General features: G+C 37.2%; 1 protein-coding gene across 8 annotated transcripts in view; it reads left to right on the top strand.

Moving 5' to 3' along the window:
• The window catches only part of FAM184A (family with sequence similarity 184 member A), a 109,985-nt gene that overhangs the window by 65,292 nt on the left and 30,947 nt on the right, over window positions 1-13,746 (top strand). For 4 of the 8 annotated variants that reach the window (XM_036024628.1, XM_036024627.1, XM_036024630.1 and 1 more), the window contains one exon: window positions 9,720-9,761. The exons of the other annotated variants lie outside the window; for them this stretch is intronic. In XM_036024628.1, coding sequence (XP_035880521.1) covers window positions 9,720-9,761 — 42 coding nt within the window. The remainder of the gene's footprint in view (window positions 1-9,719; window positions 9,762-13,746) is intronic. 8 annotated transcript variants of the gene reach the window in all.

Genomic DNA, 13,746 nt, shown 5'->3' with positions numbered 1-13,746 from the left:
TCTTTTTTTCAGAACATTAGATACCATTTGGACAGTGGAAGGTAGAATTTATTTATTGTACTCTGATTGCCTAAAACCACGTACCAGAAGTGAGCTGTTTACTTCTTTCTTACCAACAGGATGTTGCCAGTTGCACTTCAAAATCACTTAAAACATAGTGGTATTCTTAAATCTGTCTTCTTATGTCATGCTTGCTTATTTCCAGAGCATTTATATCTATTCTCAAAAGAATTCTCACTCATTTACACAACTTCTGAATTTATGAATTCTTAGCATTCTCCTGCCAAGCCAGTAATTAAATAGGACTGACTGCATGAGTCACTAGTTGAAAAGCCAGCACAGAACTTGGAGAAGCAGCAGCTCAATAATTTAGTGCTAGGAATCCACTATTATCTTTCTATTTGTGATCCTGATGGATTTCAAAATAAACAGGATAGACTTTTTGTAAGTTATTTTGTTACATAAGTACATACATTCAGTGTCCTTCAAAGTACTAGGGGCTTGCTAGTTTGTGTCTAGAATTCTATAGTCATAATGATATATATACGTGTGTATATGGGTATATGTGTATATGAGCTTTTGTGAATAAACCTGAAACCTTTGAAACTCACAAAAATAAGAACAATGGAACAAGAATTCTCACTAGAAATTGGGCACCACTTAGGGACCTAGAAGGACAGATTTTACTGGGTAGAGTGGTGTTCCTCCTTTGTAATATTCTATTAGGAAGATTTAACAATTTCAATTACATCATAAAACTGAAAAACACCCCTAAAAGTCTGCCTTGGTTTTCAGTCAGGACATATTGAACATAGACATTTTTTGGCTGAATTTTACACTGTAAAGAGAGCCCACCACTTCTTCTACCTATTTTCTATTAAGTCATTTTATTCATTATTCATTTAACCTTTCTTGTCAGATTTCATCCATGCTTCTCTTTTCTTTCTTTTTTATTTTTTTATGTTGGTTCTGCATTGTTCATTTGTAAGAGCACATCATGCTTTGCATCTTGTTCTGTTTTCATGTATTATAAAATAATCTATTGCATATTGGCCCCAGTTTTTGCCAGTTTTACAGAATTTTTTAGTCAGTCTTCAATGCAGATGAATCATAAATATGAAGATAACCAGGAATTAATTACTTCCACAGTAATAAGTAACACTATCTTGGGCCACTGTGTGCCATTAGGCCATTTCTACAAAAACAATATCTTTATTCCTCCCACTTCTCCAATATGTAGGGCATACACTTCACCATAAATAAACTGGAAATAACTTTTACACTCCATAATTGTCTACTCTTAAAGAAAGTTAAGAAAAAAACTAAAAAAAAGATTCCACATTTAAATGAAAGTGGCTATTATGTTAGCAAGGTTTTACTCTTTCTAGACATATGAGACGACAAAAAATTGTACCAGGACCAGCAGCCTTTTTAATGGAACTTTGTAATGGACAATGGACTCCTCCTTCTTGGCCCTTTGGATATTGTTCTCATGACTCTTTCAGATGGATTCCTGGAGCCTGTGCTACCACTTGCCTGACTCCTGCTAAGCCCTGGTTTTCGTGCCCACCACTCCCAGCCAGGACCCCATGATCATTTCACTGTTTTCACGGCTGCTGGCCTCACCCATCCCCCTGACCCCAGCACTGGCAACACACCTCTGCACTTGGGGAAGGCATATGTGGTTTGGGGGTTGAGATACTTGGAAGATTGAGAGTAGGGAATAGAATTGTAGTGGCCAGGGTTTAGGCAGAAGCATATGTTATAAAAGGCATCAGAAGATCTGCACTTTTATATATTTTAACTATTTCCGTGAACTGAGTCCAGTTAGCGCATTAGCTTACTTGTATTTCATCTCACTTAGAACAAAGAAGAAGTAAAATAATTTCTTTCATGTGAATTTTAAACTCTTAAGAATTAAATTTGCTTTAAACCAGGGATGTCTTTGGCATCTCTGGGTCACACTGGAAGAAGAGTTGTCTTAGGCCACACATGAAATATGCCAACACTAACAAAAACTGACGAGCACAAAAAGGGTTTTAAGTGAATTCACAGTTTTTGTTGGGCCGCATTCATAGCCATTCTGGACCACAGGTTGGACACCCCTGATCTAAACTAACCTTCATGGCCTACCTACCAAAAACCAGTCAAAGAAAAGCACAAGAATTTTACTTCTCTTGAATCAGATGTTTTTCTGAACACTATTATTTTCTTTCTGTGCTTAAATTGGATTGTAATTTATTATCTTTTTGTTTCCTTTTAATATTTTATTGTGTTCATTTTTTCTTTCCAGTAATTACACTTTAGTCTAAGCCTAATTATGCTTCCTAGGTTTATTGTTGTGAACATTAGAATTCCCTTAAAGCAAAAGAACTACATTCTTATTCTTCAAATTGTCTAAAGAAAAGCAACTATGTAGAGTCCTTTGTGATCATATTTTCTGTTTGTGATCCTCTAATACCATTATATATTCCTTTATTTCACCTTTGTTAAGGCTGATTTTATTTTGGTTGCAATATGATGACCTTATATTCCAGTGCTCTCATTCAGGGCAGTGGACTGAGAAATTTGGATGACACACAGATTATTCAGACACAGAAATGGAATTTTAGTTTGGATCTGACCCTCCATTTTTAACTTTGAGACCCAAGGTCATTTAGGTGGCGATAGCTATGTATCTACTATAGTTTATCCTCCATGAATTCACAGTCGAGTGGGAAGAAGATATATATACAGATACCTGTAGTGAAAGTTACTATGCCTAAGTGACTTGATAAATGACCTGGACAGTCTGTGCTGTGGGAGCAATGGTGTGCTGGAACTGGCTCCTCCCAGATCACAATAGCTGATTGTGTGCATGTCTTCCCAGCTCTGTATTCAGGGACATCCTGTTGATGGTTTGCAGTCATCTGTGGTGTGGGTGTTTTCAGCACATACATTAGCAAGTTCTACAAATCAGGGCTTTGCTTTTCTGAGAGCTGTTTAACATTCATCAACATACCACTGGGAAGGAGTACAGAGTAGAGAAAGAGTAATATAGTCCATGTGATTGGGAAAGACTTCATTGAGAAGATCAGCTTGAGTGTGATTATTGAGTAGAATGAAGGATGAACACAAATATTTGTAGTCAGTCAACAAACATTTTGTTGAATACATTCTTATTTCCCAGGCATATGAGGAATAGTAAAACAAGAAATGGGGATAGTTGAGGAGAGAAGTCATAGTGAAAAACTGACTTCTAGGCTTACGAGTGCAAAGTTTACTCAAACTATAAAACTCTGTTAAAGGTTTATGGATATGGGGCTGACTGAAATTTTTATTTTAGGAAGTTGAATATGGCTGTGATATTAAAGTGAGGATGAAATGGAGACCTCTCAATATAAATATCTGAATCCCAGTGTCTGAGATAGAATGCACACCATGCACCCCGCCTTCCCCGCTCAGCCTAGGACTGCTCCTCCTAGACGCAGCCATCACTTCCTGCTTGGCCATCTCTGACTCTCTGTCTCCCCCTGGACTGCCAGTCCATCAGCATGTCCTACTACTCTCCTTTCAGAGCACATCCAGGAGATGCCCATTTCTCACCACCGCCTCCACTGCTACCCTAGGCCAGGCCACTTGCAGTTCTTTCCTGCACTGCAACTGGAGTCTGCATTTGGTCTCTCTGTTTCTACTCACCTGCCTACAGATTATTTTCTAGCCAGCCAAAGTGAGGCTCTTAAAGTACTGAGTTGGATCATGCTACTCTCCTGCTTCAAACCTTCCAGAGGCTTCTTACCTCCTTTAAAATACAACCCACACTCTTCCTATGGCTGCAGTAGCCTCAGGGTTTGGACTCTGGCAGCATTGCCAACATTACCTCCTGCCCTCTCTCCTGTCCTTTGCTGCAGTCATCCTGGACCAGTCAGTGTTCCCGGAACACACACCATGCCTAATTCGTCCCAGGGCCTTGGCATCTGCCAGTCCTTCCACATGGAACCCACTTTCTACAGATCGGCAGGACTTGTTCTTTCACTTTGTTCAAATCTGTGCTCATATCTTAGCTTTCAAAAGGAGCTTCCTTGACCACTTTCCCTAAAATAGCACCCTCCACCACTTTGTCCCCACATTCTGCTTTGTGTGTCCTCGAAACATTGATTGCTGCATGGCATCATATTGATTCTCTTCTCTATTAAAATATAGTTCAATGAGAACTTGATCTTTAACTGCATTGTTTACTCTTAGATCCCCAGCAGCTTAAACTGTGCCTGGCACATAGTAAGCACTGTTGAATGGAGTGAACAAAAACCAAGGCACAGCTACCAAAGAGGAAGTTGTCAAACATGTGAAGTCCAAATCATTCTAGCCAAAGAGGACCCGAATTAAGAGAATAATTCAAAGAGGCACTGAGAATACAAGAGAAACCAGAAAGGAACAAATCATGTAATTTCATGAAAAGCAGAAGGAAGGATTAAAGTTGACTCTGGATTTGAAACTAGAATAATGGAGAGAAGATCATTATTTGAAACCAGAAAGTCATAATAAGCTGCACTTGAAGGGATTGAGATGGTAAATTTAATTTTAGATGTATTGATTTTATAATCACAGGCTATTTTAGAATTTTTTGCACAAAGTAGGAAAGAATAATGACACAAGTAGGAACTAGAGCAGTAAAACAAATGCTCATGATCCAGAGCAATCAAAAAGCCAGTTTCTTATTAAGAATTGTTGCAGACTTCCCCCTCATCTCTAGACCAGTGCTGTCTCATATGGTAGCTGTCAGCCACCTGTGGCGGTCAGGCACTTGAAATGAGGTTCATCAGTGTAAAGTATATACTAGGTTTCAAAAACTTACTATGAAAAATAACATGGAATGTCTCACTGGTATTTTTTGTAAAATTACATGTTGAGATGATAATGTTTTGGCTATATTGGGTTAAATAATTTTATCTATATAGTATTATATATTAAATATTGAATTTTGAAATGTTTTATTAAGCTTTAATGTTTTATTTGAGTTATAATGTAAGATTAGTGTAGGTATTTTTTCAAGGAAGTTACTAATTAGTAAGTGGCACTTCCTTTCTTAATAAAGAAAATTTTATTCTTTCTGTTGACATTTGATGACACTTTGACATCTATCAAAAATTTAGTGCTTCTGGTGTGCCTGGCACTGTGCCAGACTAGTAGTGAGGTCACAGTGATCTCTGCCTTCTCAGGGCCACAGTCCAGAAAGGGAGGCAAATGGAAGTAACAGTGACCCATCGATTCGTTACAACCATGGCACACAAGGATGTGTACCTTGTGGACCTACCCTAGTCTGGGAGCTTGGGCAGGGCTTCTCTGAGTGTGGGGCCCTGTACCCGAGACCTGGAAGAGAAGCAGGAGTCGGGCCTGGGGAAGGAGAACAGCATTCTGAACAGAGAGGGAAGTAAGTGCAAAGGCCCTCAGGCAGCCCACAGACACCTGTGTTCTGGAGAGGAGAGGGTTAGAAGGCCGGGGAGGTAGGCAGGGTCTGGTGGAGCAGGACCTTTTTGCCTTGTTGGGACTTCATCCAAAGAGCAATGAGAAGCTATTGAAAGCTTTTAATTGGTGGTGGGAAATTTCTAGGTATTGTAATTTCAGATCTCTTGTTGCAGTATGGAAAATAGAGATGAGCAGGACAAGATAGGTTCCATTCAATGAATATTGGTCCCTCTTGGCAGTCTTTATTTTTCAGACTAATATTTTCTGTACAAAATATTTAGTATATTCATTAGTTCATTTGTTAGAAGATACAGTTCTAAGTCTTAGGATCTTTGTAGTTATCTAGAATTTTCTCTGCTGCTTCTATTATTATGGGGGAGGGGAGAAATAAGGTGGGGAGAAATAAGGTAGAGAGTAGTGAAAACTAACTCCATCATTTAAGTCCATATCATTTATTGATAAACATTTATATAATAAACATTTGTTGAGCATTATTTACTCTGTGCCAGCTACCAAGTTTGTTACTTTGGATGCAGAATATAAATGAGACAGTGTCTCTGTCCTCTAAAAGATTGTTATTCAGTGGATTTCAATATTTATAAGCCAATACATTCGCAAATTGTAAACATGGAAAACTTCATTCTAGTTTCTAAATGATTAAAGTTTAGCACAATGGATTACACCTAAGGGCATAGTTTCTTATGTACAAAGCTCTAAATTTATAATTAAGTATAGTAACTTTTTAAGTTATATTTAACTTCCTTCCTTACTTATCAAAAAGTATGATTATATTCATCTTTCAAGAATAAAAATCCTGCCCTGACTGGTGTGGTTCAGTGGATTGAGCACCAGCCTGTAAACCAAACGGTTCCTGGTTGGATTCCCAGTTAGGGCACGTGCATGGGTTGCAGACCAGGTCCCTGGTTGGGGGCACACGAGAGGCAACCGCACATTGATGTTTCTCTCCCTCTCTTTCTCTCTCCCTTCCCCTTTCTCTAAAAATAAATAAATAAATTCTTTTAAAAAATTTTTTTAAAAAGAAGAAAAATCCTGAAACAAGTACAGCAAACCTTCTGTGTTAAGTGTCTGAGTGCTGTCAGTTGAAGAGGATCTCTTGAGGCCCTTTTCACTCATCTCAGAAATTAACAAGAAAAGCTTAAGATGCTTTAGATCAAATTATTATATAGGACATCGCTTCTTACTAATGTGGGTCTTGCTTATGTACAGTGCTTGCCAAATAATATTTTTGCATATAGATTTTTAGCTCATCCATTATTTCAAGCAGTCCCTCCCTTGGGGTGATCTCATCCTGTCATATGGCTTAAATACTATCTATATGTCAGTGACTCATAACATTAAATCTCCAACCTTGACCTCTTACCCCGAACTCACGATCACTTGGTTGACTAATGGGCATCTCAAACTTAGCATGTCTGACTCAGAAGTATTGATTCCCACACTCCATCTATCATCCCAACATCTTCACTTCCTGGCACTGCTTGATTGCCTCAAACAAAAAAGGAAGATTTGTCCTTGATTGTTGTCTCTCTTTCTTTTACCCATTCCATAATCTGTCAGTCCTGTTTTACTCCACCTCCAAAACATACCCAGCTCCATCCACTTCCATTTCCCCTAGTAAACACTAGTCCAGGCCATTGTTACAATGGCCTCCAACCTGACCTCCCCAATTTCACTTTTCTTCACAGCATTCCAAGTGGTCTTTAATGATGTAAGTCAGATCAGCCCATTCCCTGCTTAAAATTCTCTCAGTACCCCATTGAATCATTCTTACTTCTTCGTTGTCCAGCAAGACCTTAAACCATCTTACCCCTGCAGGTATCTCCCACCTCATTTCCGCCTCACAGACAGCACCCTACACACACGCACACATGTGTGCAGTCACTCAGCTCACGTCCACCTCACGGTGTTTGTACTGACCCATTTCCCTGCATGCTCTTCCCCCAAGGCCATCTAATTTTGTGGCTGGCTGCTGCATTCATTCTGAGTTAAATGTCACTTCCTTCAAAACATCTGGTCTTTCCAGCAGTGCAGTATCACCTTCAGTCATTTCCTGTCACAGCAATTTTTCTCTTTTTATAATGTTATTTATTGTGAACTTTTTTCTTATTTGTGTCTATGTATGTGTTTCTTTTACTACCTTATTCAACTTCTTACCTCACTCTGCTTATAATATTTCCTGGAATATAGTAGTACCGTAATAAATATTTTAAGTAAAAAAATAAATCTTCATTTATGTATTAACCAACAATGGCGTTGCCACCCAACAGCACTAGTTGTGCCTTTCCTGATTGCCACAGCCAGGTCTGTGGAGTAAGTCACCCCACGTCACAGCTGAGGGACTATGCCTTTCGGTTCAGGGGTGTTCAACCATTTGGTGTCTCTGGGCCACACTGGAAGAAGAGTTGTCTGGGGCCACACATTAAATACACAAACACTAATGAAATGGATGAGCAAAAAAAGGTTGTAAGTAAATTGACGATTTTGTGTTGGGCCATGTTCACAGACATCCTGGACTGCGTGCGGCCTGCGGGCTGCAGGTTGAACATCCCAGATCATGGCTGCAGTAGCATGGTGACAGAGGTAGTGACCATTTGAGTTTAGATTCAGATATACTTCTGTTGTGTAAAGTCTAAATTCCCTAAGGAAAGACCTGGCATACCACTCTGATTTGTCATATTGGTTACTTTTTCAGTTTGTTCAGGAATCTTCATATATATATTTTTATATTATGGTACCTTAAGAGTGAAAAATAAAATCTTCTTCATAAGCCAGTGCCATACATTTTATATTAATTTCTAGTACTAGGACATCAGTTCTGAGAACTACAAAGAGGTAAAAAACCATAACTAAAAGTTCTTCAGATTTTCTTTAGTTTTATGAAATCTGGAGAAGTTAAGTATATCATTACTACATGAAGAATATTACTAGTATGAGAAAGAATAAGAAAAAGTAAAAATATAGAGTTAATATGTATAAAAGTATGAGTAAGTTTAGATTGAGAAGTTATAGAGTAATCAAATAGAAAGTTAATCTTTTTTCTCAACTTTTTTTCTTTTTTCTTAAAGATTTTATTTATTCATTTTAGAGAAGGGAAGAGAGGGAGAAAGAGAGGAAGAGAAACATCAGTGTGTGGTTACCTATCACATGCCCCTACTAGGGACCTGGCCCACAACCCAGGCATGTCCCCTAGGCTGGGAATGGAACCAGCAACTCTTTGATTTGCAGGCTGGCACTCAATCCACTGAGCCTCACCAGCTACGGCTCAGCTTATTTTTTTCAACTCTAGTAAACTCTATCATAGAATATGTTAGTCTAAGTTATTAGTAAAAAATTGTTCACCCAATAAAAACTGTCTTTAGTTTGCAACACACCAAGGAATAATCACATTATGTAAAAAAAAAAAAAGGTAATTATGTTCTGTCTGAAAAGTTGATATATTTGTCCAAAGTAAATACCACTTTATAGGAACTTTTTTATTTATATTAGTAATAAAACTTTTTATGTTTTGTACTTTTGGAGGGCAAAGAAAAGTAAAGCAGTTGAAACAGATCACATTGTTTTTTATATTTGGGGAGAAAGAGTGCTTAGTGGTTTTTCCAGTGGTTTATCATGAGAAATTCCAGTGAACTTCTGAAAAATGAATTCAGATCATGAATAAATTTTCCAGTTATGCCCTAGAAAATAGGATAAAAAAGATAGGAAGGCATCTCTTTTTTTTCTTTCCCCTAGTACGAAACCAGATTATTATTAAATCTTCATATTTTTGGTGATTATCTCTTATTTTCTGGCTCCAAACTTATGTAGTCAATCAAGTTAGTGTTTCAGTTCTCATCCGCTCATCTCTCTTAAGAGAAATCCTTCAAAAACCAACATCAGTACTGGGTGTAAAACTTTGAAGCATATATTGTGGATTTCTGGAAGGAATTTAGAGCAGCCATATGCCTTCTAGGTCCTTCAGTAATGATCACTCTTTAAACTGCACTCTGGTTTACATGCACTGGCCTTTGGCATTGTGCATAGGTAAGTCTGCCAGCCCACATGCGCAAGACACTGTTTTAAGAGACTGCAGATAATTTAGACTGTAAGTCTTAAAGTTCTTTTTGTCTAATTACATTCTCAGAATTGTTTTCACCTTTTTTTCTTGAGTATATTATAATTAATGTTCTGTGTTTACTCTCCCTTTTATTCTCTCTTTCTTTCACTTAGTTGATTTCTGAATATTTTCCTTTATTCCTGTGATCTTTTCTTCGTAGCGGCACTCTCTGGGTGAAGCTTTGCATAAATCTATCAACAATGTAAGTGAACGGCACTTACAGTTTATACACAAGGGCATGTTGCACTTTTGATTTTGCATAAGCATCATCACTGCTTTAAAGCTTAAACATATAATAAATATACTTTGGCATTCAGTAAGACATGTGTTGTATATGGGTAATTAAAGCTTCTTTCTTTCAGCCATCATTCGTGTATGTGCATACATCTACCATATTGTATTACTAAGCATATATTTCATTATAACACCAAGCAAGGTTTTACATCTCACACATAAAATTCATTACTGTTTGCTTTGTAAGATACATGAACGGTTTTGAAGAACTGCTAACTAGTTGACTATCATAGAATTGAAAATAAATATAAATGTACTTCTTTTGTTAACTAGTTTTTTGGAAAAACTAGTATCAGTAGACTTCTTTATTTAAAAGGATTAGATAGTTGTGAAAGTTCATTAGATTCAGAGCATGTTTTAGATTTTAATGTTACAATTATTGAAAGATTTAAAGTGAAATGGAGTAAAACCCTTTTCCTAAGAATTAGCAAAACTATTATTGTTTTTTACTTATGCACACCTCAGGTAAGCAGAAATTTAGCTTCAAAACAATGTTTATTTAACCACTCATTAAAATTTTTTTCTTTATATATGAAGAGAAAAAAAATGAGATTTTTCATATCAAATCCATTCCCAACTTGTTCTTTAAAATAGGAACAGAGAGTTAAACATTATTGAATATTTTTCTTGGTATCTAAGGAAATAGGTGAACAAATTTTCTGAAAGGAGCCAGCTAGTAAATAACTTAGACATTGTGGATCATACAGGGGGTTTTTTGTTTAAGATTTTATTTATTTATTTTTGGAGAGGGAGAGAAATATTGACATGAGAGAAACATTAACTGCTGCCTCTCCCATGCCTGCAACTAGGGACCTGGCCTGTAACCCAGGCATGTGCCCTGACAGGGAATTGAACTGGTATCCTTTGTGTTAGCAGGATGACACCAGTCAGGATGGGCCATGCAGTTTCCGTGGCAGCCACTGGAGTCTGATGCAACTGTGTGAAAGCCACCACAGCCACAGGCAGTATGCAAATGAAGCCATGTGGCTGTGTCCCAGTACCACTTAATTTATACAAACAGGCTATAGTTGGCCAGTTCCTGTCCTGGAGGAGTCAAACCTTTGAATCTAGAGATGTCCTATGACACTTGAGACTTCCAGACTGAAACTGTTTCCTCACACTGCCCTTCTTTCTGCTATGCAAGGAAAGAAAAATTTTACCTATCTTTTATATTCAGCTTTGCTTTCTATGTTAAAAAAATAATTAGAAGTACACAAATACATTTAACACCATTTTCTTTAATATCCTTAAAAATAACCAACAAAGATATTTACCTCAATATTGGTGAAATAAGGCTGCATTTACAAATTCTTTTTAGCAGAACATGGAGAACCTTGTAAGAATTTGGGCATAATTGTTACATTAATCCTTTTTGACCTATGTGCTAACTGGGATAGAAATAACCCAAATAAGGTATAATTATTGTCAAAAAATTCATTGAATTGTACTTCAGAATACTTGTAACAACATAGTCACTTTTTCCTTAATAATTACAAGTAAAAAGGTGTTCATTAAACTAAAAACTACCTTGGTGAAGTTAAATCTGTTGGTAACTGGAACGGGATGCCTTGATTCATCTACAGAAAAAGTAGAAGGGATCAGTAACACGGGGAAGTCTCCATTAATTAATTCTCTTTTGTGACATCATCATCATGGAGGATCGGTTCTTTCCTCTGTCATTATCCAAACAAGTGTGACCCTTTCAGAGCATTGTTCAGCACGGTAGCATCTGCCCACCCCTTCGCACATCGTCCCCATCCAGCCTTCCCTGCAAGAAGTTTCCACTACATACCCTGGCTTGTTCTAAAAACCAAATGATGATTGACACCTCTGTTCTTTCTGAAACCTTTCTAACTTTTTTCAACTAAGAATGAGGGGATAATTGGGAACATATTCCAAAAATATCTTAGGGACATCAAGTAGGCATTATTGTATGGCTATTAATTGATGGACTCAGTTTATAGGTGTTCTTAGAAAATACTAAAAAATTATGAACAATTCAGAATTTTTTCAGGATCGTTATTATAATTTTACAAGCTTAAATTTACTTTTCTTAGCTAGACTCTTCAAACATAGCAAATTATTGGTTTAAAAAAACTAGGAAGAATTAAAATATTCAGGCACCTTCAAACATTTTATGTGAGCATTCATGTAAGTTGTTTCATAGTAGTAAATTATCCTTGCTGTCCTCTACTAAGCCTATATTAGCAGTTTTTAATGTTGCTCTATATATTTGAGAGTATTAAACTAAATATTAATATATCATATGCTTTAAACTTTATAATAATTTTTTACTTTCCTTGTCAAAATTGGTAAGTATTCCAGTTCAACACGATCTCATACTTAAAATTTATTGAAAAACAGTTATACATCTTATTTTTCAAAAATTTTTTCTTACTCATTCTCTTGTTTACAAAAATGAATGAACCTCTCATCCCAAACCCCTGCCATAAAAAAATCATTTTTGAAAAATCATGATTTTTATATATATATACCTTCTTCAGAAAATACACAGATAAACAGTTGACCAATATCTTGATAAATTGATAAAAGCTACAGTAGAGGCCATAGGTAATATTACTTGAGGAAAATAATATTTTGTTTTGTTTTCCTCCTTCATCTCATACAATGAACTGAAAGCAGAGGATATGTGAACAGCCAAGGCTTCAGTGACTTCTCTAGACATTGCCTTAAGGTTATCATAAAAGAAGCAGCCAAAATTTTTAGTTTCATGAATTCTAGGACAATGGTTCTCAACTGTGACTGCATTAAAGTCATCTATCTGTGAGCCTTAAAAAAGAGAGAGATGTGCAGCCTTCCAGTAGACTCATATGCGTACATGTTCAGACCGTTTGGTTTTTGATTTGGGGGGAATTTTGTGGGTGTGTGCACATAATATTTATAATAGTGAAACTAGGTGAGACAATCGAAATTTCCATCAGGAAGGAAAGGGATTTGTAGTGGACAAGATTCTGGAACTGTGTTTATTAGGATGCATAAACAGCAGAACACCAAGTGAACAGTAGCTTAAGCTGTCAAGATAACTAAGAACTAGGTATTTTCTGTACTTCTGCTTTGCCATGCTCAGTGTGTTAACTTTTTGACCTTCAGTTTGTCATGTCGTAGTTGCGACTTGGCTGCTCCAGCTCCAACTATTAAGTTCTCAAACAACTATGATAATGCAAGAAGCTCTCCTTAAGTGCTTTTTAACTTTTGTTAGGAAATAAAATTGTTCCCCGAAGTTCCCCACATACTTTCTTTTAGTTTATTAACCAAAACAGGATGACACATCCCTATAATTAGATTTCTGTGATTTGCTCATCTTAATCATAATCCATCCCTTGGTGTTAGGAGACAGGCTTTTTAAGAGCCTGTCTTACCTTTTTGCCTTACCTTTTTTAAGACAGGGATTTCCATTCCATCCCTGAACAAACTCAAGAGTTCAGCTAACTGAGAAGGAAGGAAAGGGGGAAATTAGCTGTTGGGGAGGCAACAAATAGTGCCGGCAGTAGAAAGTCTGTGTTGTCCTGGAAAAGAATGGGGTATACCTAATTATCATGGATATGCGTACTTTATCAGTACCACTGTGAAGGGAAAAACAAACCTATAAAAACACAAATGCATTGGCCTCCCTAGTGGAAAGTTCATTAACCGCCATTAACTAAATCCATGGGTTTCCTCATCTTGGAGGAAGCTGTGTAGAGTGGAGTGTATGAAAAGCCACTCCATTACATTCAACACCTGCGGGTCAGTCAGGGCACCTCACGGTTTTACATTTGAAGGGGTGTTTATTGCTCCATGCAGAGTATATGGAAGGCCTACCCAATCAGCAGTCCCAGGGGTCTGTTGCAGCAACTTTGCATGTTAAGCACCGGCTGGCCTCTTGAGGTGTG

Source organism: Phyllostomus discolor, chromosome 4 (genome assembly GCF_004126475.2).
Source record: "Phyllostomus discolor isolate MPI-MPIP mPhyDis1 chromosome 4, mPhyDis1.pri.v3, whole genome shotgun sequence".
NCBI lineage: Eukaryota > Metazoa > Chordata > Mammalia > Chiroptera > Phyllostomidae > Phyllostomus > Phyllostomus discolor.
The sequence above is the reverse complement of the archived record's forward strand: the minus strand, read 5'-3'. Positions and strand labels throughout refer to the sequence as shown.